The following is a 26,428-nucleotide window of genomic DNA, read 5'->3' on the forward strand; positions in this document are numbered from 1 at the left end:
CACTATGCTAGTGTTTATATTATGCTGGATACACACCAAAAGATAATCCGGCTGATTTTGGGGCCCAATTATCTTCATGGTTCTACAGATTATTTTATCAGATTTTCCTTGGTGTGAGGTGTGTTAAGAGTGTTCGAACCTGATCGGAAGATCGTCGGAGCCGCCCCCATCGTGAATCGTAATTCAACATGTTTAATATTTACGATCAGAAATCCTGATGTGTGGGGGGAACCCCGAGGAGATTACCCTGTGAAACGAAACAATATCCAATCAGAAACCGGACAGCAGAGATGGAGGATCAGCTTGTTGATTTGTGGCAACAGCACAAATGTTTATATAACGTGTCATGTATAAAATCATTCCAAATAATATAATTGCACTTTCTTCCTGCATATCATCTGCCATGCTTATTCTGAAGTCTCGCGAGATTTTACAAGATTTCCTGTGTTCACAGTCAAGACTCTGGTTGAAAATCTGTTTGTGTGTGGTGTGCTGTCTGTGTCACATGGCACAAAGGTTAAATCTAGGATTTTTTATCCTCATGTTAGTGGTCTATCACATTTTGAAAATCTTATAAGATGTAAAAAATACTTTGGTGTGTACCCAGCATTAGTACCATTCATTCCTTAGGATCCAAACAGGGATGAATTTAGAAGCTACCAAACACTTCCATGTTTTACGTATTTAAAGAGGGTTACATGAGTGGTTACACGAGTAATTATGGTGACATAAAATAATACGTGGCAATTTTCTAAGCTAATAAAAAATTATAACTATAATGTATGGCGGAAGAGCACATTGCATCACTCCTGAAACTCCTCTCATTGATCGATGGAAGTTAGAGGGAGAGGGAGAGGGACAGGGAGAGGGGGAGTTTTCAGAAGACTGGCTCCAAAACTTGCCCATTAACTAACAGTACTGAGATTACAGAAAAATATTTAACATCAAATTAACTTAAACAGTAATATAATTTACAAAATCCATCAAGCAAAGTAACTGCTGCTAACACAGCTGACTGACATTTCGTCCTTATGTTGAGCTGCTCATGTTAATGACAAAGTGTCCTCCTACAACTAATGATAATTATATCTTCAACAGCAATTAATAAAGGAAGTCCTGCACCAGGGTGCTGATGTGAGGGTGGACGTTACGCCAGGCACAAGCTCTCCAGAGAAAAATAAATTGGAATCCACTCTGGTCGTCGATCTGCTGGCCAACCCAAGCCCCATCCATGGCCCGCTTTCCCACATTGAATGTCAGTCAAATGGAGATGATAAAAATGGGCATGCCAAGGAGGTTCAGACCCCTAAAGAAGCCAAACTTGTTGAAACACAGGCACTGCACAATGGCAAAACCCAAACTACATTGACCAAAACCATGAGCAAGAGAAAGATGTACCAGCATAAAGAAAAGAAGGCTACACAAATGCTGGCTATTGTTCTAGGTGAGGTCAAGATACTGTCACTTGACAGAAGTATTACTCAGCCATAAACCCAAGCACAGGTTACATAAAAGTCCTAGATTGAGTTTTTGTCCTCAGAATACCTCTGCTTTATTTTCTCTGTTGCAGGTGTTTTCATTATTTGCTGGCTGCCCTTTTTTATTACTCACATTTTGAAAACTCACTGCACAAGCTGCGTGGTGCCACTGGAAATGTACAATGCCTTCACTTGGCTGGGATATGTGAACAGTGCCGTCAACCCCATCATATATACCACTTTCAATGTGGAGTTCAGAAAGGCTTTCATAAAGATATTGCACTGCTGAGGACATTATTCACTGCATGCATATAGGAGGAAAGATGGAGGATTTCACAAGAGGTTAGTGCCATCTTTCACCGCTATGGGAAATGAGGGATTTACAAAGCCATGCTTTTAGGGCAGAACGGATGAATTCATTTGAGAAAATGGAAGTTCAAATTAATGTAAAATACAGTTTTTTTTGTGTGTGTCTCCATGATTTCTGGCAGTGGAGTGCATGTGCGAACGGGTGTTTATTCTCTTTGGAACTATAGTGTGAATGTAATTAATTGTAGAATTGAAGCAAATTTGAGATGGTGAGTAATTGGATCTCACCACAGAGACTTTATGCAACCAGGGACCTGAATGTCATAATTACATCATTATGTTAAGTTAGTGAGGAGCATCTGGTAACAATCTATTTATTTGTTTGAGAATCTGTTAATAAAGAGATATCAACTTTAAAGACAAATAAATAAGGTGAACATGCCATTTACGGTTTTATAAAGCCATACTAAAGGTGCACTCAGTAATGTTTTGTTTATGTTGCACTTTTAAACATATATTGACAACCAGGAACTGGATCGCAGAATAATAAAAATTTAAAAGAACAGTTAATCCAAAAGAAAACATTCACTGAAAATGATTTCACCCTCAGGCTATCGGAGATGTATTTGAATTTGTTCCTATATTGGAACAGACTTGGAGAAGTTTATTAGCATTACATCACTAGCTCATCAATGGATCCTTTGCAGTGAATGGGTGCCATCGGTATGAGAGTATAAACAGCTTACAAAAACTTTATGATAATCCAAAGCAGGACTCCAGTCCATCAATTAATGTCTTGTTCAATTCAAGTTTATTTGTATAGAGCTTTTTCGAAACAAATCGTTGTAAAGCAACTTTACAGAAAACTATTTTTACAATATTTAGTAGCTTTGTAGTAATTTCTACAAATGGCAGAAAGGTATGGAAAAAAATCAATTAAAGACATTATCAAACAGACAATGAATTCTATTAACAGCAATTATTATATCAAGTAATCAAACTTATAGCAAAAAATCTTGTGAGGTGTAAAGTTATTTTAAATTTAAACTGCCGCTTCTGGCCAAAATACAATAATCTATAATAATGCTTTGTTCAGTTAAAAAGTCTATCCCCTGTTGTCCTCACACATCAAAATTTTACTGTTCTTCCTTCATGTTTAAACTTTCTGAAGTTTGACAGCAAGTTTAACTCTATCCATTATAAAGCTGAGAAGTGCAAGTTTCAGGTTCAACATTTATTCCAGCTTGGATGAAATCTACCAAGGACCAAAGTGAAACTAAAGGAAAAATAACTATCTCCAATTAGTCTCATAACCAAAATATTTCAAACAACATAAATTACAAGACACGTGTTGCAAGAATGCTGTCAATTCTACACACATTTGCATATCAAACTAGATTTCTATACATATCCAAGAACATTTAAGATCTACACCGAAAAAGCTCCAGACAACATGGCATGTATAGGAATGACAACATCTTTTCTATTTTACACATTGATAGATATAGATATATAGAGAGAGAGAGCCCAAAACAAATAAAAGAAACATACAGCTATTACTCTTCACAAACTGTTCAAAGTGAGGATTAAAAGAAGATTACTTAAAAAAATCACCCCATCTAATATACATCAGCCATGCCCGCAGCTGCTTACTTCCTGATTTATACAGCATCTGCAGTTTCTTAAAGAATCCATTAGATGAAAGTTCAACAACAAAATGAACTACAGTACTATTAAATGGGAACAGAACACTCCCTACCTTATGTCATTAGACATCACTGTAAATATTTACATTTATTCCTAATGACCTGTGAGATTGGTATGTACAACCTTTTGGTTGTACCTTAAGAGGTTGTCAGGGCTCATATGATGTCGTAAAAAAAAAAAAAAAAAAAAAAAAAAAAAAAAACATTATTTTGTGTATTTGGTGTGATGCAATTTGTTTATGCGGTAAAAAAAAAAAATTGTACATTTTTGTTTCTCCTCTATGACCCACCTATCTGAAACATGTCGATTTTTACAAAGCTCATCGTTCTGAAAAGCGAGGTGTATGCTGATTGGCCAGCAATCCAGTGCATTGTGATTGGCTGAATACCTTGAAGCATTTGACAGAAATGTTATGCTCCTTACCATATTGTGATGCCGTGTCCCGGCGTGATGAGACAAACAATAAGACCCATTATAAACAAGGCATTTGTTGCATCCAGTGGGGACATGATTACTGATTATAATGACTTATAATGTCTTCTATTGGTGATCATGGCCATAGGCCAATCATTGCAAAAAAAAAAAAGTATACTGTCTTTCAAGAGAACTATACCTCCAGCCTGAAGATTAGTGCATAATTCAGTCCATGTTCACCTTTTTGTCAAGACGAGAAGGTATTCTTATTTCCAGTGGGCCAAAAACTGATTTTCAAGGGCCTGAACACTCTAAAAAACGCTGGGTTGTTTTTTCAACCCAACTGCTGGGTTGAGGCCGTTGGATAGGACTTTGGGATGTTTTAACCCAAGTTTGGGTTGAAAATAAGGTTTTAAAAAAAATTTTTTAACCCAGCGGGTCTGGGTTGAGGACGCGGACGTGAAGGAGAGCACGCACGTCACGTCAAGATCGTACGTCTCCAGTGCGAGCAGCCGCCATTTTCTCAGCGTGATAGAAGCGAGAAGCGAGTGAAAGACTATGGTAAGTATGGTAAATGTAAAGTTATCTTTTATTGTTTACCCGGTTGTATGAAAGGCAGAAGGTTTTATGAAAGGCGGAAACAAAGGAGCTTAACGTTATATATATATATATATATTTAAAAAAACGGACGCGGTTTTCGCCTCAGACACGGAGGTCTTAATTGCCTCATGTAACGGTACTGAACGGAGGATGTACTTTTAATATAACGTCTGTTAATGTATTTTGTCATATTTACATAAGATTTTACATTATCTGTACTTTTTGAGGCGTTAACAGACGGTTATGGTCACGGTTACGCTCATGTGAATTTGTCTTTTTTTTCGCGGTTAAAATGAATGTATGTTTGTCTCCTAAAGGTAACGGCATTGTGTAGTAAAGACTAGCATAATTATTTTGAGGCTGTTGAAGTGGTAACTGTTAAAAGTATGTTTTACATGTAATATTTCAGACTATATATATATATATATATATATATATATATATATATATATGTCTGTATGTGTGTATATATATGTATGTATATGTTAATATTTTATTGAAACCATTGATGTCCCTCTTTGCAGAACTCAAACTAACTGGAGTTAAGGACACACAAGTCTGCTTGTGTGAGGAGGTGGTTTTCTCAGCTTCTTCTGCAGAGAGGGAAAGATCGTTTAAGGCAAGTAAACTTCATAATTTCATGTTATCAGTTGTTGTTGTGTTTTACTAAGAGTAAAATAATGTTTGTTTTTTGTTTTTGTAGATGTTAAAAGCAAGAGACATGGGAGAGCATCATTCTTTTGAGATTTTATGTAAGTTATTTTTAGAAAATAAATTTTTCTGTTGTCTCCTGCCGGTTTACTTCACATTTTGATGCAACAACAGCATGATTACGTGCTCATTTCATTAAGACCATTGATGTCTGTGTTTTTTATTGCAGGAATCAAACCAAGTTTGGAGTTGTCTTGTCTGATTTGGAGAGTCATTATTCTTGGTCTTTGCTCTTAGAGGTAAAGTTCACACAAAAAATAATTTACTTGTTCTCAAGTCTTTCCAAACCTATAAGACTTTTGTCTGTCTTTACAACATAAATTAATATATTTTTAGTTTTCTCATAATATTTGTTAATCCATTTATAGTTTAGATAATCAGTATTTTCAAGCTTCATAAATATAGAGTTATTGTAGAAGTAAATTCTGATATTTATATATGAATACATCTTAAATTATATGATAGCAAACATGTATGTTCAAAATAAAATACTGGTCTCCCAGACCAGCAATGGAGGACACAAAAAGAGAATATTAAATATATTCATATGTTTTCCAAATAATGAGCAGAGTTTGTATGAGTCTGGAAAAACATGGGGAGAGTAAATTATGGACATTTTAATTATTTGTTGAACTAACAGTTTGAAGAGCAGCCCTCCATGTACATGAATATTGTGAGGTATGTGAATGTCATGTCTGTTTTAATGTTTCAGTAAAGAAGCTTTCTGAAAGCGATATTTATTCAAACAATATCACCTGCCCTCACACTAGTGCTGCCATTATAGACTTCATGAGAGCTGTGATAGACAGACATTAAACAACCACACAAAGTGTTGAAACTTTAAAACCTATTATCCGATTATTTACCTATCCTTACGGATGTGAATACACCTCTACCTGAAAATCGATAGTTTAATTAAATGTATAATTTTTTCAAATGTGTTTCTCTTAGGCCACTGATGAAGAACAGGCGGTGACTGGGATGAATCCTGGTCAGAGAGGAGAATCTTCTTTCCCCTAAACTGATGCAGCGGTGGTTTTAAAGGAGTACGCTGCCCTTGATGATGTAGAAGATGTCACATGCTGTGCTGATGGGGTTTTTAATGCTGTGAAATTTTGAAATGCTGTGTTTTGTTCACTTGCTCGCTGACTGTGCAGATGTGCATAGGAGTGTAAGATATTAATTTCACATTGTAAACAGCTTCAGTGATTTAAATGGGAGTTTTTGAGAGTGCTTGAACTGAACTGAAAATGTTCTTTGATAATGTAAATGTTCTTTGCTCCCTGTAAAATGAAAATGTCAGGCCTATAATATAGTAACTAGGGCTGTGTGATTAATCAAAATTGAATCGAAATCGTGATTAGAGACGTTGCAATTTGCTAATCGCAAAAGCCTGCATGTGGATGCGATATTACTCTGGTGCAGAGCATATGCATGCTTGTCAGTCTTGAGTCATAGTCTTACTTACCAATAAAGTGAGGGCACCTCCATTCTCACCAATGAGCTCTGCTCTAGCCAGGGCTGGACTGGTAATCTGGCACACTGGGCAAATACCCGGTGGGCCAACGGTGGGCAAAAAAAAATTTTTTATTGGCCAACGACCGGCCCATAAAGCAGGGATAGCGGCCCATTTGTTCATTTTTCATACTGACACTGGGCTGGCCCAGACATCTCTTTTAACAGGCTCCAACCCTCCCCCTCTTGTGTCAGATGCAGTCAGTGGCTCACAGCCAGAAAACAAAAGCACAAGGTGGATGCAGAGAAGTTGTGGGCCAAAAAATAAATAAATCATAACTATTCTAATATTAACCCTTTAAAACCCATAACGGCTGTTCGGTCCTTCTCTAGAAAAAACTTAAATGATGCCATTTGATTAATTTAATTATTACTCCAAATGTTTATGTAATGGCGCCCACGACGAGTCACACGTTGGAAAAGAGGTAATGCATAATATTTTGCATTTTGAAAGCAGTATATTTTTGTTTAGCTGTATATTCAATGAAGAAGATATTTTCTCATGTTTATAATTATTTTCCAATAAAATTAATATGCAATATTAATGTTCAGTCAATAATATGAATATCATATATATTATTAGGATGTTTTGTGTGAATAATTTGGTAGTATAATTTGTTTTCTTTTTTTATGGGAAGTATCTCAACAATGAGAGGTAAATGTTGTTTGGTGTCATATTAAAGAGGGTTTTGTGCTCTTTAAAACAAAGTAAGCCTAAACTTGCCATTGTAAACTAGTTTTTTCTGCTGTCTGGTTCATTGACAAAGAAAAAACATTTATTTTTAAAATTAGCAGTATTCTACATCCACATTCTATTGTGTTCTAAATGATTAACTAGCCTATTTAACATGGGGCACATTGTCCATCTAGAAATCCTGCTCTTCAAGAATACAGGACTATATAAACAAAATGGATCCTTACTAAGTGTACTTTTAATAACTCTTCCAAATGATTGTAATCATCTCTCTCTTTGTCCTTATGTATAGTCAAGCCAGGTTGAGTTAGCAATGGAGGAGAGCACCTTTGATCACCAGGGAGTCAGTCAAGAGAGAGTGAGTACACTGGTCCACTTGCACAGGTACACTGGTCCATTGCACTTAGTTCTCAGCTTTGTAGGGGTTTTTGGGAATGGAATGGTAGATATGCATATCTTCAGGGACCGCAAGGATGGTGTACTGGTTGGTTGTGTCCGACCGATTGTTGTGGGCCGGTCCAAGCAAAAGTGCCAGGGCCCTTTTCTTGTCCCAGTCCAGCCCTGGCTTTAGCCAACTGTGTAAACGCCCACCATTAAAAGAAAAAGTGATGGGAAGTTTGATTCTTTTCCGCGAACCGGTTCTTTCGGACAGTTCGATACAACAAACCGGATGAAAAAAATAACGGTTCACCGGTTCTTTTACACTCGATGTAATGATGTCATTGCCGATGACGTCTATCAAACATTCAAATATATAAAGTCAGTAATCATAACTTTAGTCAGTTAAAAACTTCATAATCATGAAAAGTTCACTATTAAGTTTTGCAACAATGCACCCAAATACAGTAAAAGCAATAATGTGCATACGAGGATTTAGCTCTTGAAGATATAAAGTAAATAATTTAGGTGTCATCAGCACAGAAACCATGATCCACTTACTATACACTACCCATTGCGATGTATTTGTTATTAAATGAACGTATGTTTCGCCAGATTGCCCTTCATTCAAGCCTTCGGTTTACCCGCGCTCATAACATTAGCTCAGAATCAGTTCAGAATCAATCACCAAAAGAATCAGTTCGGTTCAGACGCACTGTGAGTCAGTCGGCTTCATGCTGAATCACGCATGCACAGTATCATCAGCTCCTCGGTTATTGAATTGGACGTGTCCGAAAGAAACAGTTTCCGGATCAGTGTACTGATGATCCGAAAACTGATGCAACCTGTTTTTGACTCAAGAACGAGAATCGCTCTTACCGGCACGTGCTAGAGTTCAGTATCATCAACTGCTCTACTCGTGTTAATGTTCCATTTACTACAAACTCAATTTATGAATGTGTCATCATTAACTATAAATACAGTAATTTCATAAATCATCCCTTATTCCTATTAAACATAGAGTCTTTAGAGTCTTAATTATTGTCCAACTCCCCTGAAAACCCCTTTGGCCTATACATAAACTACAATATACAGATTAGAAACATTCATCTTAAAAAAAGTTAAAAAGAAAAAGAAAATATAGTTATTTTATCACACTTTCCGATGTTTAACAAAATACTTGAAAAATTACACGCATGGGCAGTATCATTAGTTCCCTATCTGTCGGTCACTACGAGTTATGTTGACCGACAAATGGGGTCTCACTTGGGAGGCCAATCATCTCTGATTTTAAGAGAAAACGGCAATGAAATTGGCAAGTGGATTAACACACCTGAGCCACTCCCCGTGCCAGCGGGTATAAATAGGGCGACAGGTGCATCCACTCATTAGATTTTTGCTTCGGAGCCGAGTAGTGGATGAAGAAACCTCTACAAAGCCATCATCTTTGTTTTGTTCTAACTGTTCCTGGTCGGTGTGACGGCGCATTACAGCGGTGTCCCTGCGAGTCGGCGATTCCCCTGGGCGCTTCGGCTAAAAGAGACAGTTCTAAAAGAGCAAATCACGGACGATTCGCGTCTTTTTCAAGATGCCGTTTCGTCCGTGTCCTTCTGGATGCGGTTGTTTCCTGTCTTCGGTTGACGGTCACAAGCGTTGTCTGCAGTGTCTGGGCGTCCAACACGCTGAGGCTGCGCTCGTGGATGATTCATGCGTCTACTGTGGGCGTATGAACATGGCAGCGCTGCGATCGCGTCTCTCACTCCTCAAGGGGAGTGCAGCAGACCCCTCTGTCGCCACCCGTCCCGGTCTCTCTGGCTCGAGCAGAGGGCCGCCGGCTGGCGCTCTGGGAGATCTGAGGATCACAGTGAGAGCTTCTCCGCCGGGCCACGCCCCACGGACCTCTCACTCCTCACGCAGCGACTGTCCCGTGCAGCTGCCGATTGATTCTGCTGGGCCGTCTCACAGCGGTCCCAGCGTGTCTTTCGGTGCGCCGCCCGAGGACCAGATGTCGATTGCTGCATCGGGGGATGGGTTATCGACCTCTGAGGATGAAGGTTCGGCGGGGCTGCCCCCCTCGGGGTGCATGAAGAGGTGACGAAGTCGTGGACGGCCCCTTTCACGGCCAGAAGCCGCTCTTCTCCCTCTTCCATCCTCACCACCCTCGATGGCGGGGCAGGCAGGGGGTACGTAGAGGTTCCTGCAGGTACACCAAGCCAAGGCACTCAAAACCATGCACGAGGGTGGTACCGACCCGGGGTTGATGCAGGAGCTGCGCACGGCGACCGACTTCGCCTTACGGGCAACGAAGGTCACGGCGCGGTCCCTCGGGAAGGCGATGTCCACGCTGGTGGTCCAGGAGCGGCATCTCTGGCTGAACCTGGCTGAGATGAGGGACATGGACAAAGCGCGCTTTCTCGACGCCCCCATCTCCCAGGCAGGCCTGTTCGGCGACACTGTCGAGGACTTTGCCCAGCAGTTCTCGGCGGTACAGAAGCAGACTGAGGCCATCCAGCACATCCTGCCCCGACGTGTCTCTCCGGCTGCCACCGTTCCGTCGCGGGTAGCGCCTCAGCCTGCTCGTCGCCGTGGGCGCCCCCCTGCGTCCTCTACGCCAGCTCCGCCCCGTGCTGAGAGTTCTTCGAGGCCGGCGCGTCGAGCCCCGCGCAGGAGAGCGGCGCCCCCCGTGTCACTCCCGGCTGCGAAGTCCTCCAAGAAGTCGACCAAGCGGCCCTGACACGGGCAACTCGGAGATGCGGAGAACTGCTCTTCAGGAGATGGCGAAGACAGCGCCACTCCTTCCCCCGGAGGAGGGCCGGGCGGAGAATCTTCAGTTTCTGTTTTGTTTTGCCAGTGGTACCCACATTTTCAATAAAAGAGCAAATTCTCCTTCCTCCGAGTTGCAAGGCTCGTGGCTTGACAATGAGCGACGCACAGCTTCCTCACTCTCACCCACGACGCCCCCTTTCGCCAGCGGCCAAGAGGTCGCGGTTCGGAGACGCAACACCTCTCCACGCGTCTCTGGCCAGTTCCTCCGGGAACACGAGGAGTGTGGTTGCGATGACCCAGGACGCAGTGCCTTCTGGGCCTTCCGGCACGACTCCCCATCGCTGCACCACTGCGGGTATGTCGACTGTCCCTTTGGTGCCACTTGTACGGTATCTGGGAGCGTGGCTTGCGCTGCCCAACCCGTCACGCTGGCTCATCCGGACGGTTCGACTCGGCTATGCGATTCAATTCGCCCGGCGACCCCCCAAGTTCAATGGCGTACTCGAGACTTTGGTGGCAGTCAAGGACGCCCCTGTCTTGCGCGAGGAGATTGCTGTCTTCCTGGCGAAGGATGCAATCGAGCCGGTCCCTCCAGCCGAGATGAGGACGGGGTTTTACAGCCCTTACTTCATCGTGCCCAAGAAGAGCGGTGGCCTTCGACCTATCCTGGATCTGCGAGTCTTGAATCGGGCCCTACACAAGCTCCCGTTCAGGATGTTGACGCAGAAACGCATTATCAAATGCGTCCAGCCCCAGGACTGGTTTGCAGCGATCGACCTGAAAGACGCGTACTTTCATGTCTCTATCCTCCCTCGTCACAGACCGTTCCTGCGCTTTGCTTTCGAGGGTCAGGCATGGCAGTACAAGGTCCTCCCCTTCGGGCTCTCCCTGTCCCCCCGTGTCTTCACGAAGGTCGCGGAGGGCGCCCTTGCCCCACTTTGGGAAGTGGGCATCAGGATCCTCAACTATCTCGACGACTGGCTCATTATGGCCCGGTCCCGAGAAGAGTTGTGCGATCTCAGGGACTTCGTGCTTCGGCACCTCAGTCGGTTGGGGCTTCAGGTCAACCGAGAGAAGAGCAAGCTCTCCCCTGTGCAGAGAATCTCTTATCTCGGTATGGAGTTAGACTCGGTGAGTATGACGGCACGCCTCACCAGCGAGCGTGCCCACTCAGTGCTGAACTGCCTGAGTTCCTTCAGAGGCAGGACAGTGGTACCGCTGAAACACTTTCAGAGGCTCCTGGGGCATATGGCAACCCGCAGCCGCAGTCACGCCGCTCGGGTTGCTTCATATGAGACCACTTCAGCACTGGTTACACTCCCGAGTCCCGAGATGGGCATGGCGCCGCGGTACATATCGTGTCACCATCACACTGATGTGTCGCCGCCTATTCAGTCCTTGGTCGGACCTTGCCTTTCTACGGGCCGGCGTGCCCTTAGAACAAGTGTCCCGGCACGTTGTTGTCACAACAGATGCCTCCAACTCGGGCTGGGGCGCGACATGCAACGGGCAGGCAGCCTCAGGGTCCTGGACAGGACCTCGACTGCTTTGGCACATCAACTGCCTGGAGTTGCTGGCAGTGCATCTAGCTTTGCGACGGTTTCGTCCGCTAGTGCTGGACAAGCACGTGTTGGTCCGCACGGACAACACTGCGGCTGTTTCGTACATCAACCGACAAGGCGGGTTACGATCACGTCGCATGTCTCAACTCGCCCGTCATCTCCTCCTCTGGAGTCAGACGTGGCTCAAGTCGCTGCGCGCTGTCCACATCCCGGGGGAGCTCAATCGTGCAGCCGACGCGCTCTCACGACAGCTCACTTTCCCCGGGGAATGGCGACTCCATCCCCAGACGGTCCAGCTAATCTGGAGTCGATTCGGGGAAGCCCAGGTAGACCTGTTTGCTTCCCACGAGTCCTCCCACTGCCAGCTGTACTATTCCCTGTCCCAGGCCCCCCTGGGCACAGATGCACTGGCACACAGCTGGCCTCGGGCTTTACGCAAGTATGCGTTTCCCCCAGTGAGCCTGCTCGCACAGACACTGTGCAAGGTCAGGGAGGACGAGGAACAGGTCCTGTTGGTTGCGCCTTACTGGCCCACCCGGACCTGGTTTTCGGAACTCATGCTCCTCGTGACAGCCCCTCCCTGGCGCATCCCCCTGAGGAGAGACCTTCTCTCTCAGGGGCTTGGCACCATTTGGCACCCGCGTCCAGATCTCTGGAACCTCCACGTGTGGCTTCTAGACGGGACGCGGCAGACCTAAGTGATCTGCCCCCAGCGGTGGTAGACACTATCACTCAGGCTAGAGCCCCTTCTACGAGGCAGGCCTATGCTCTGAAGTGGAGTCTGTTCACGAATTGGTGTTCTTCTCACCGAGAAGACCCCCGGAGATGCCCGGTCAGAGTCGTGCTTTCTTTCCTGCAAGGTAGGCTGGAGCGTGGGCTGTCACCCTCCACCCTGAAGGTGTATGTGGCTGCCATTGCAGCACATCACGATGCAGTGGACGGCCGGTCCCTGGGGAGGCATGACCTGATCGTTAGGTTCCTGAGGGGTGCCAGAAGGTTACATCCTCCTAGGACACCCCTGATTCCCTCCTGGGACCTCTCTATTGTCCTGGCGGGACTTCAGAGGGGTCCCTTTGAGCCGCTGGATTCGGTTGAGCTGAAGTTCCTGTCTCTCAAGACAGCGCTCCTGATCGCGCTCACTTCCATCAAGAGGGTCGGGGACCTCCAAGCATTTTCGGTAAGTGAAGAGTGCCTTGTGTTCGGGCCGGCCTACTCTCACGTTGTCCTGAGACCCCGGCCTGGATACGTGCCCAAGGTTCCCACCACTCCCTTCCGAGACCAGGTGGTGAACCTGCAAGCGCTGCCCCTGGAGGAGGCAGATCCAGCCTTGTCGTTGCTGTGTCCCGTAAGAGCGCTTCGCATATACGTGGACCGCACCCAGAGCTTCAGAAGCTCTGAGCAGCTCCTGGTCTGCTTTGGAGGTCAGCAGAAGGGGAAGGCTGTCTCTAAGCAGAGGTTGGCCCACTGGATAGTGGACGCCATCGCCTTGGCTTACCATTCCCAAGGCGAGCCGTGCTCCCTGGGGGTGAGGGCCCACTCCACACGGAGTGTGGCCTCCTCCTATGCATTGGCGCACGGCGCCTCTCTGGCAGACGTTTGTCGAGCTGCGGGCTGGGCGACACCTAACACCTTTGCGAGGTTTTACAACCTCCGTGTAGAGCCAGTTTCCTCCCGTGTGTTGGGTAACAGGTAATTGGCGGGAAGGGCTGGCTGGGTGTCTCGCTTGCTGCGCCATTCCCCCTAACACGGGGATGTGAGCGCCTTCTTCTCCCAGTAGAGTTCCCCGGTTGGCGTACCCTGGTCGAGCATCCTCCAGCACCCTCGGCGTCAGACTTGGCGGAGCAGTCTGTCGCCAGGCCCAGTACTGGCGTTAGCATGCCCGGAGCCGGTCAGCCCCTGTACTGGGCTAGGTGTCCATATGGCTGGGTTCCCTACGGGTAATCCCATATGTGTTTTCTTCCACGGTAAGGTTTCCCTCTTGGCAAACCCGTGTCTTCCCTTGACAGATCGCTCTGTCAGTCTCTTCTGGCAGCCGTTCCATCCCTGCTCCAAGGTAGGACCTGCCTCAGAGACCCTTTCCATATGTAGTACTGTCCCCTGGGTCAGTCCATATCGGTATATCCACATGTCACCTCCCTACGGGTAGGATGTGGTCTCCGTAGCGGCCTTTCCTAAAGGCTCGCTTCCCCATTGTCTTGCCAGCTGAAAGAACAAATAGGGAAGATTTGAAGCTATCTTTCACTGAAGGTTGAAATCCCTTCCATTTACTTTATGTGGGCGGAACAGCAGCATGGCCTTCTCCAGCAGCGATGTACTCACCCTTTGGCCCCTTCGGTACCAAGGTCAGTGAATTTGCGCTGGGGCTTTGGGAAGGTTACGACCTTAAGCGTAGCTTTTGTGGCACGCCAAGGCTTGTCAACAATTGCAGCGCCTCAGGGTTGTGACGAGGTTCAGGTTATGGCGTTTTCCATAGGACCCCATTTGTCGGTCGACATAACTCGTAGTGACCGACAGATAGGGAACGTCTCGGTTACGTACGTAACCCTCGTTCCCTGATGGAGGGAACGGAGACGTTATGTCCCCATGCCACAACCTTGAACCATTCGCTGTTGCCGGGACACGTTCTCCGCTCCTCAGCGTAAAACCTAATGAGTGGATGCACCTGTCGCCCTATTTATACCCGCTGGCACGGGGAGTGGCTCAGGTGTGTTAATCCACTTGCCAATTTCATTGGCGTTTTCTCTTAAAATCAGAGATGATTGGCCTCCCAAGTGAGACCCCATTTGTCGGTCGACATAACGTCTCCATTCCCTCCATCAGGGAACGATGGTTACGTACGTAACCGAGACGTTCATCTGTTCTCAAATCGGACGTGTCCGAAAGAAACGGTTTTTGGTTCAGTGTACTGGTGATCCGAAAACCAATGAAACCGGTTCGTGACTCGAGAACGAGAATCAGCTCATCGGTTCTCAAATTGGACTCGTCTGACAGAAATGATTCTCGGTTCAGTGTACTGGTGAATGGAAAACCGATGCAACTGGCTCTGCTCGGTGTTCATCTTCAGTTCGGTCTTCACAGCAGTTCAGTCAGTGTACTGTTTGAGTAAATGAATTACTCCGGGATATTGGTTTATTTGACTAATTGACTAATTTGTGGATTAATGCTTAGTGTAGACGTGAACCGTTTCAAACGATTCAGTTCGATTTGGTGAACTGGTTCAACCGGTTCACTAAGAAGAACCGGTTAAATTGAACGATTCACACTTGCCGTTCACACTTGCCGCACTCACACAGCCTGTTTCGTAACGCTCGGTTATATTCACGCGCTGCCCTGCACCTCTCCACGAGTGCATCTGGCAGTATGGATGAGACTTGATGCACGTGCGCAACCTGCGACGACTTGCGCCTGGCTCCACGTTTAAAACAAATGTATATTCAGTCTAACTGCTAGCTAATTTCACTTGAATGAAATGAAACATTCAACACATTTTCCACTTTTTCTTAAAATCCCAAATACAGTGTAAAATGTAATACTTTATTAATTGACTAAACAAATGCAGTTCATTTATATAAAAAAAATAATATTTCCAGTGAAATTCAGTAACTAAGTTAATTCATTAGGTAATTTATTAGGTTTAGGTTGTTAGGTAACTACGTTATTTTTTCATTAACGGGGTAATCTAATTAATTACTTTTCCCGTCGTTACAATGCCGTTAACGTTTCTGAACATTAAATGCGGTGCGTTACTATGCATTGATTTAATAAACTATGCAATCCGAACGCACCCCTGGCTCACACAGCAAGTGAGGAGATGGGTTAATAACGAGATAAGCGATTATGATTGGCTAAGGCAGAGTCATGTGTTTCATGGTAGCCAATCAGAGCCAGTGTTTTTACACACATGCCGGCACACACGCCAGCAGTGCCAAACGTACACAAACACACACGCAACAGCTACACAAAAATTCGCTGCAGCAACAGAAATAGTGAATCAGGAGCAATCCGATGAAAAGTTGGCATTTTCAAGGTGGAGATATAAGCACTACTTCAAATTCATTGTGGTCAAAGGCAAGAACGTGCATGTAATGTGTGACACACGCATCCAAAGCTAGTGTCCAAAAACACTTTTCTTACAAAGATAATACTTTTGTACAGGATAAAACTCTTGCTGTCTGTTGACATGCAATAAATATCGAAAGATATGTACGAACACCTGTCTGTTCTACGCATTTCAACTGACCAGTGAAAACTAGAAAAAATATATATATACAAATTCTCTGACATATAGCAATTTTTTTTTATTACAGTAACGCAAATAGTTACTTTCCCTGGTAACGAGTTACTTTTATTATAGATACTTTACTTTTTGGAACAAGTAGTGAGTAACTATAACTAATTACTTTTTTAAAGTAACGTTCCCAACAGTGGTTATACCATTATTATCTTGCCTGCTGGAGAGAAAAATATTCAGGGTTATAATATTATGATATAAGATATTGTTGTATTGGGATAGTGGTATTGGATAGAACAACAGTAATTCCTATTGCAATAATGCCAAAACAAAAAGGAATTTTGTAATGGTTTCATGAATTTCCATATTTTTTTTTTATATTTTTTTTTCAGCAAGGTAATGATACTCATACTGTGCCGCACATTATTGACAATATTGAGATGAATCTTGACTTTGCAAATGTAAAATCGCAAATCAAATCACAATATATGTCAAAAAAAAATTCCAATTAGATATTTTTCCCATATCCATATCCCCCCATATAACAATCAGGTGCATTTAATTACTCGAGTTTGAGAATCAAGATATTTCCTGATATAGTTAACACGGTTGGAATTTTTTGGAATAAAAATTCATGTGTCACATGATAAGCATGAATAATCCCCCACTCGTGCCCCCTAAAAAATCATGAGCACATGATGCCCCTGCATTCGAGAATATACATAAATCTGTGTATTTTGAACTGTTAAGGTAGAATGGGACATAAGTATGGAATTTTTCCATACATACCATTCCTTTCCTTGGCTTCAGAGAGTGGTATGTCCCAGTCGCTTATGTCATGAGATATTTCTTCCAGTAAAGCTCTTCCTCTTATGGTCACTATTGTTACTAAACCAAGTGGGTCATAAAGGCTGTTGACGACAGACAACACTCCATGATGAGTGAGAAGTTTCTCAGAGTTTGTGACTTTGGGAAGGTTTCTTTGGTTAGATCTAGGTCTTTTATGCTTTTGATTAGATCCTCTAATGGAAGTGTGACAACACTCCAAGGAGAGAATTGTTCGTGTCAGGTCCTGGGAGAAGGATGCTGTTCAAAGAGATACCAGGATACTGTGCACTGGAATCGAAGACTACTCTTATTTGGTCTGGTTTTTGTGGATTCCTTATCTTTTTTAAAGTCCTTCTCCATGCAGGAGGCTTGGTCTTCAAAGGAGAGAGCAGACTTGTGTCTTTCGAACACTGTGAGACCAATGTCATTAGATGACTTACTGACCTTTGTGGCTGTATTTGGTCGAAAATGTCGGCTGGTGCTTTGCCTTTTCTCTCAAAGAAATGTGACTTGCACAAGGAGTAAGGAAGGAGGGTCTACCATTTTCTAGCACATTTGTCCTAAAGCTGTTAATATTCGGCTTATGTGCTTTACCGAGGCAGACGTTGCTGATCAGGACTCAGCCTGTCTTTGGGCGAATGAGGAATTGTGAGAACCACTGATTTCCAGCCTTACCTTGTGCACTCTGATGAGATCTCTTCCCAAGAGAAGCAGGATTTGCGCATTTAAATCAAATTTTGGAATAAATCTTGCAATAGGTTTTAAACGGGTATGACAAAGTGCTAGCTCTGGAGTTGGTATTTCTGAATTGTTGTTGAGGATTTCATTGCATTCAATTAGTGGAGGAAGATCAATGCTCACGCCTCAGCTAGATGCTTTTATCTGGAATCATTGCACTTTCCTCCCTATCATCTCCATGTCGACTGCACAGGTTCTGATTGGGTAAGGACGTGGGCTTCTTTGAATGCATTGCTCAATGGTTATCACTCTGAATCCTCTGCACTTGGGAAGGGGGTGGGGTTTGTTATGGATAAGAGAGATTTTGGTTAGATCATCTCTTTTCTCTTTATTATATCAGTTTGAGATTCCAGTGAAGTGGTTATGTCTGTCTTGTGTGCAGATATGAAAACTTTAGACATTTTGTTTTTAAGTGAGGGCTTCTCATACCTGGGAATTTGGGATTCAGATGGTTTTGTTACCTCACCCATCTTTGCCTGTTCATCGTTTAGAACATAGGCAGTGGTGTCATTGTTGCGGGAATAATTCACCTGAGTGACACAGTGTTGCTGACAGATTTGTGTTGATTTGTGATGGACTTCTATGGATTCTGTCTATGGTAATCCATTTGCTTTGATCCAAACATACTCATTTGTTAACTCATAGAAAGTTAGAGGTGTGTGACAGAACTGCTTTTGGACTCACTGTGATATTCAGCCACCTCTGCTGCAGCCTCTAGAATTTTAGCCACAGCCTGGGCAGCTGCCACCTCCATTTCTGCTTGTAATTCTTCCAATGTAGCCTCCAATGTGGTTTTCCCTGCTTCCTTGCTTTTCCTTTTTTATTCATTGCCAGCTCTCTCGCTGCAAATGATGCACATGTTCGTGCCACTTTAGCCACAGCTATTGCCCTACCTTCTGCATTCCTGGTTGGAGATCTTGAAGAGGTGCTCCTAGAACTAACTGACGAAGCTTTCCTAGATTTGTTGGGTTTATCCTCCATAACTTATATTGAAGCTTGCTTTTCAATAGCTTCCCAATAGCTTTTCCCTGTACTGTCCTCCGTTCCTTTCTGAAGTTTGACTGCAAGTTAAACTCCATCCATTATAAAGCTTTAACTCTACAATGAACCAGAGTGAAAAAAATAAACAATATTAAACACTTAAAGCATAGTACAATGTAAAAATTAAAGATTTTACCTACATAAAAGTGCGCTGTTAAGCAAATGTCCAAGCGTTTGTGTGGTGAATGGAAGCTGAAGCATGCTTAATGCATGAGGGGCCGGCACGATCACTTCAGTGGAAACAAGTAGACTACCCTATAATTTCTCATACAGATAAGATAAATACTTTATTCAGAATTGTGTGTGTGTGCACTCACAGTATCAACAAAACGTGCTTTTGTGAAATAGAGAAAACAAACAAGATGCACTTGCCATCTCCTCTGCATGAACAGGGAAACATTGAGCTCAGGCTAAAATGCAAAGCTCTAAAATCAGGTGCAGTTTAGCTTCACTGTGTCCAAAACTGATGGTTAACATTCACAATAAGCTACAGAATACAGGGCTAACAGTGACCGTAAGATGTTAATAATGTATAATCACGCTTTGGTTCATATTTAAAGACTTTTAAAAGTTGTATATTATTACAGCAAAATTTGTTTTTGTTCAATTCAAATTTTTTATGTGAGGTTGAAAAATAAACGGTGCTATTATCATCGGTATTATATGTTTTGCTGTGTGTAGTTAACTTCATCGTGAGGGGTTGACATAAAGGTTGAAAAATCTTGCTCTTTCATAATTTTTGCAATGGCATAAAGAGTATTACATACAATATAATATGGTTTTGTTTTTTTCTCAGGAGAGGCACCTCTGAGAGGGAGACAAAGAAACTGGCCAGAAGAGACTTGCGTCTGCCAGAGAATCAAAAAAACATTTGTTCTTAATTTATATGCTGCTTTGTACTATTTTAAATTTTGATCTGTTTTAATTGTACAGGGCAACGCTGCAATCGTTTTGAGAAAACAAACATAAAAAATATAGTGCTGTAATAAGAAACTGTCCTGAGACTTTATGTAGGCCTAATCATTCTTAGTTTCATTATTGAGTGTTAAGGATGTGACATTCACAGTCAAAACCTGAAATATAAATTCTCACAGAATTTATTAATTACCAATATACTGAACCATCTCTTTGTTTTTCCAAATCGGACAAAAAGTCCTGTGTTTTGGGAGACAATATATTTTGTAGACTTTGTGTGATTTACAATGGTCAAGCCAAAAGCAACGATACCTGCAGAATGGAGAAGGGTTGACCATTCAAAAACAATAAAATATCAATTTTATTTCAATTTTTATTTTTGTGTTTCAGAGGAAAAAGCAAGGTTAAGGATGTGACATCTTTTCGTTAGAGACCGTTCTGAAAGCATAATGTATGCAAACCCGTATAAATGCTTTAAAAACTTTAGCAGAGTAGCCTATTCAAGTCAAGTCAAGTCTGCTTTACTGTCAATTCTTCCACATATATAGTACATACATACAGAGAACTGAAATTGCATTACTCTCAGACCCCCAGTGCATACAAATAACATTAACAGTAGAGGGGAGGGGGAAAGTTTGGGAGGGTGTTCAGCTTCCTGACAGCCTGATGGATGAAGATGGAGACGGGTGGGTGGGATCACCTGCAATGCAGAGGGCTTTGCGAGTGAGACGGGTTCCGTAAATGTGCTGGAGGGAGGGGAGAGAGACCCCAATGATCTTTTCAACTGTTCTCACTATGCATTGCAGAGTCTTTCGGCAGGATGCGTTGTAGGCGCCATACCACACATTGATGCAGCTCATCAGGATGCTCTCGATGGTGCCTCTGTAGAAGGTGTACATGATAGGAGGTGGGGCTCTGGCTCTCCTCAGTTTGCGGAGGAAGTAGAGACGCTGTTGTGATTTCTTGGCCTGTGCTGCAGTGTTTTCAGCCCAGGAGAGGTCCTCTGTGATGTGCACACCCAGGAACTTGGTGCTGCTCACTCTCTCCACAGTCACATCGTTGATGATCAGAGAAACGTGCAGAGTGTGGGCTCTCCTGAAGTCAACGACAATCTCCTTCGTCTTCTCCATGTTCAGAGAGAGATTGTTGTCACTGCACCACTCGGCCAGATGGCTCACCTCACTCCTGTTGTTTGTCTCATCTTTGTTGCTAATGAGACCCACCACAGTCGTGTCATCCGCAAACTTAATGAAGAGGTTGGAGTTGTGTGACAGTGTGCAGTCATGAGTCAGCAGAGTGAAGAGGAGGGGGCTCAGCACACATCCTTGGGGGGCCCCAGTGTTCAGTGTGTCGGTGCTGGATGTGTTGCTGGCGACCCATACTGCCTGAGGTCTACCAGTTAGAAAGTCCAACAGCCAGTTGCACAGTGAAGTGTTGGGGGGGAGGGCAGACTTGTGGTGCATGACTAGCCGTTCAAAGCACTAAATGAGGATGGGAGTTAGTGCAACAGGACGGTAGTCATTGAAGCAGGATGGAGATGGCTTCTTCGGAACTGGAATGATGGTGGTAGATTTGAAACATGTGGGAACAACAGCCTGACTCAGTGAGATGTTGAAAACGTCTGTGAAGACATCAGTGAGTTCTGCTGCACAGTCTCTCAGAACACGCCCAGGGATGTTGTAAGGACCCGGAGCTTTGCATGCATTGATCCTGCTGAAGGATCTCCTATTGGATGCGCCTTTAAAGAGAAAAGCAACCTTCATTCAAATTATATAATCAGGGAGTATTTGCTTTCATTTTCAATTGGTCCCTTTAAAAGTACAAAATGTTCTCATGTAGGCTATGTGAGGTACCCTAGTTTTTCATTATTTTCGTTATTAAATTCAAGTGATCACGTGGGCGCTTCCCTGTCATGCATGCACATGAATACTTTTCCGCACAAACACTTAAATATGAATAGTAATAGAGCACATTTATTTTAGGTTAACGCTACAGTATGGCATCCGCTTTGAAATAAAGCTTTACAAGTCTACATCTGAGACAGGTTCAGTTATAACCTGTAAACTGAAGGCTATTAGACATAAAATGATCTGCCGCACCTATTCGTTGATCATTAGTGTTCTTGTCGTAAACATGTTTTAATCACTCTCTTTTTTTTCTTTTTTTTTATAAATCACTTATGCATTAAATAATAAAGATACAAAGCAAGTTTAGTTAAATTGTACAAATAATTATAAAATGCTATAGACTGTGAAGATTGCAGTTTCACATTTTGCATATGCATAAGAAAAAAAACAGTATTTGTAATGAAGAAAAAAGAAAAATAAGAAGTAATTATGTAACCCCTCAGCACATCTCTTAAAGGGATAGTTCACCCAAAAATATAAATTATGTCATTAATAACTTACCCGTTATGTGAACGAGTCAGTCTTTTGTTCGTTATCTGGCTCGGCTCTGTGTTCATCTTCAGTTCTCTCTTCACAGCAGTTCAGTCAGTGTACTGTTTGAGTAAATGAATAACTCCGGGATATTGGTTTGTTTGAACTCAGAGGGAGTGTCAGCCACATTAAAAAAGTTAACAGCTTATGTAATTTGTGGATTAATGCGTATTGGAGATGCGAACCGTTTAAAACGATTCAATCTATTTGGTGAACTGGTTCAAAAAGATCCAGTTACATCGAATGATTCGTCTGCGAACCGGATATCACAAACTAATTTGTTTGGAACTCTCTCACAACATACACGGAAGAGAAGACAATGCTGAATAAAGTTGTAGTTTTTGCTATTTTTGGACCAAAATGTATTTTCAATGCTTAAAAAAATTCTAACTGACCCTCTGATGTCACATGGACTACTTTGATGATGTTTTTCTTACCTTTCTGGACATGGACAGTATACTGTGCACATAGTTTCAATGAAGAGACTGAGAGCTCCCGGACTAAATCTAAAATGTCTTAAACTGTGTTCTGAAGATAAACGGAGGTCTCACGGGCTTGGAACAACACGAGGGTAAGTTATTAATGACATAATTTTGAACTATACCTTTAAGCATTGCACTCAGCAGCATACATGCTGAACAACCAAATCTTGCACTCTCTGAGTAGATAGCAACACAGGTTATGTGAAACACATCTAAAATATGGTATAATACTTAGCTTAAACGTAAATATAAGCACAGGCTCATAGACTAGATATTTGCTTCAATTTGTTCTAAATGAGAAATGCACATAATTTCTCAAGTACTAAATGTGCATCTGTGAAAATTTAATCTAGGTCTACATGGTTTTTCTTCCATTTTCCGCTAACTGGAGCCATCAAATGTAAAACCGCCAAGGCAAAGCTGACAACTATTAGTGAAAATGCACTTTAAAGTTCTTGCTTGATAACTTGTGGTTAAAGTGCAATTTTGCGGTCAAAATGTGCAAATGTATTTTGCAGATACGACAGCGGTCGCAGTGGTAAACCTACTGTACATCATTTATCAATTATCACTTTATTTATAAAGAAATATAAAAATAAATAAATAAATGTATTAAAAAATATATAACTGAGTGCACCTTTAATAGAATTTAATAGAATTTAGTGCCTTTGACTTACTGACTATGAAGGACAATGTAAATACGATTTAAATAATAACTTTTATTGAAGCCCATGACAAAAATTATGCATGTTACATTGGTACTTCAAATAACATTGCAGCCAATGTATGTATATATTTTTTGTGTACATGACCTGTACACAAACTTATCTGAGCTATGAAGTTTTGTCTATGTTTTTTTGTCTAGTATGTTCACTGACGTAGGGGTTTCATTTTAAATGTAACAGTTCATTTTTGGGGTAGGAAAAATTCCCATTAATAAAAGCAATGTTACATTTTAAACTTGGCCATAAATATCCACTTTTTCTCAGTGATCACTTGAGAAGCAGTCAGCAAAAAGAAAACTATATTGTTAAAAAAATAGCCATGGACGTAAATAATTTTAATGCTGAAGTGTGTATTTTTCCAGTTTTAAAATACTTTATCTTATCACAGCTTATGCAAACTATAAGTAAATTATATTTTTAAAAAAAGAAAAAACAATTATGCCAGGCACACAGCATTTCCAACACAAGAATCGAGTATGTTGTTTTACAACTTTTTTTTAAGAATGGCCAGTTTCTGAGCAGAAATTAATACTTTTATAATTTACTCATGCAAATATAATGGAATGTAAATGCTGTACAGTTATCACAATAACTCCTGCTATGTGTGTTTTTCAACATGGTCCAGTCCTTGTTCATCAAGTCCTAGCAACTTCGACTTTGAAAGAAAAAGAAAAGAAAAAAGAAAAACATGCAGTGGGCACCTTTTACATAAGTAAAAGTTTATGATATGCCAGATATTTTGTAATAACTATGTAAATATTGAATGAATAAAAATACATGTCATGCATTGTGAACTGTGATATTTTTCCACTGCATTGATAAGTCAAAGGAAATGAGTGTTATGAGTGGTATTAATAGGCTTCTAATAATGTTTGAAGGGGCAATCTGTCTTACATTTATCATATGCTAGCTCTTAAATAGTGTGACATTACTTTAGAATAAGGCTAATGCAAGAAAAGGTCAATGTGTGACAGATAGTGGGGATTAAATGCAACTGGCATTCTGGGTAATCTGCAAACATAGTGGCAGAAAGGTTTTTATTAGCCCAGTGAATTCAGGACATCTTTGGGAAATGCACATTGGATCGTGTAAGCTGCTTCAAGGTTTTTTTATTTTTTATTTATTTATTTATTTTTTACCACCATAATTACAATCAGAACCTTATTGATTTAAAAAAAAAAAAAAAGAGATCTGCCGTGATATGCGAAAAGTCACAGAGACAGCTTTTAATTACGGCCCACTATCCATGATGGATTTAAGCTTATTACAGTGGAGGCCTTGAAACTAAAAACAGTCACTGATTATTCTCACTGATTATTGACAACTTTGGGACAGTGGGATCAACAATGTGTATTTGCAGATCTTTAATAAAATTAATTGTTGAATCAAAAGAGTAAAAAATAAGACAGAAGGGTTTAATTAGCATATAAAGCAGGCACAGTGTCAAGGGGGGACTTAGCTGCAGCACCCCCTGTTTTTCCGTTAGAAATATAAACAGAAACAAAGAAAGATTATCTAGTTTCAGTTTTCAGATTTTAGTGGTGTAGGTGATAAAGAGTTCATCATGCTTATCATCATGACGCAATCGACCTGGGTTCAAATCTGCTCTTTGGTAAACTTTTTTCTCCCTTTTCATCACGACCACACACCATTGGCTAAACGTCTGGGGTCTCATTTATAAAACGCTCCGTAGATTTCATCCTATGAGATGGGGACTGTCTATAATGCCATTTGTCGTATACACATTCATTTTTATTGCTAAAAATTATCCAGTATCCTTGTTATGTTTTGTAATAAATATATGAAAATATCCATAAAAACAAAATGGTTTAAAGTTGTTTTCAGATAGAGTTGATCTCATTCTTTTAGACTGGCCTGATAGTATTTCAGTTGTTTTAAACAATACAAATAAAATTAAATGTATGCAGTTTTGCTGATGAACTTTGTTTAGCTATTTTTAGTGGGAAAAGATAAAAGGCCCATATTTATTACAGTTTAAATACATTTGTCTGGTTCGGCAAGTCACAGACAAAGTATTCTAAAAAGGAAACATGCAAATATTACAATTTAATCCTAGTTTATCTTCTAGTTATATCCATAGAGTAGTATTCTTTATAATGTTGTGGAGATGCCTTTACACAACATCAACAGCTCCGTGCAGCTGCTGTTGTAAAGTAAGCTATTATTATTGGTCCTATACCGGAAAATGGACTGTTCAACCTATAAATCCAACCTAAGTCCGCATCACTGATCATTGTTCTAGCTTAAATATTTATCATAACATGTGATCTGTAGTATTAAAGACGAATTATTGTGCACTTATTGCACTATTTCGCTGTCATTAAAACATAGCATGCCACAGGAAAATTAAGTAGCCTTTTGTTAATAAAATTATGTAATTATGTTTTTTGTAAAATTATGTAATTTCAGTGTTTATCTCCATTAATGTGAGTTGTGTATTTAATGTAAATGTGTATATCAACATGAAAACAGAGTTTAAAATCATTGTTCATTAATTTTCTCACACCAGGAAAAAGAGTTTGTACGCATGGTCTAGAATGTCTGTACAGTTCGTACAGATTTATGGCAAGTTCATTTTTTATAAATCACGATATGTGCATGGAAAAATGCCTATGCAACGTTCAGGGCCATAGCTGGGGTTTGCGGGGCCCCGATACCAGTGGGCCCTGTTTGAAATTGTTTAATTTGTATATGTTCATTCATTTTTATTTATTTATTTATTTTATATAAGTTTTTTATATAAGTTTTTTTTTCAAGTTTGGTCAAGTAGGTGTCAAGGTACAGAAACCGAATAATTAAATGTAAAATAGCACTGGATAGTCTTAAGTGTAAAATGAAATATACAATCAAACCATATATAAACAGTGGCTTAAAA

The 26,428-nt window shown here is 41.7% G+C and overlaps 1 protein-coding gene across 2 annotated transcripts in view; it reads left to right on the top strand.

Annotated features, from left to right (window-relative positions):
- drd2b (dopamine receptor D2b) overlaps window positions 1–20,474 on the top strand; it is an 87,616-nt gene extending 67,142 nt beyond the window's left edge. Inside the window, exons 7-10 of one of the 2 annotated variants that reach the window (XR_003276646.1) lie at window positions 1,099–1,444; window positions 1,571–1,820; window positions 19,769–20,102; window positions 20,184–20,474. Coding sequence is in view for 1 of the 2 variants with exons in the window: in XM_026212422.1 (XP_026068207.1) it covers window positions 1,099–1,444; window positions 1,571–1,767 (543 nt within the window). In the remaining variant the exon portion in view is untranslated. Of the gene's footprint in view, window positions 1–1,098; window positions 1,445–1,570; window positions 2,697–19,768; window positions 20,103–20,183 lie in introns of those variants that run through there. The other variant, XM_026212422.1, reaches the window with a different exon arrangement.
- Window positions 20,475–26,428: the final 5,954 nt, after the last annotated feature.

The sequence above is a fragment of the Carassius auratus genome, chromosome 30, assembly GCF_003368295.1.
Source record: "Carassius auratus strain Wakin chromosome 30, ASM336829v1, whole genome shotgun sequence".
Lineage (NCBI taxonomy): Eukaryota > Metazoa > Chordata > Actinopteri > Cypriniformes > Cyprinidae > Carassius > Carassius auratus.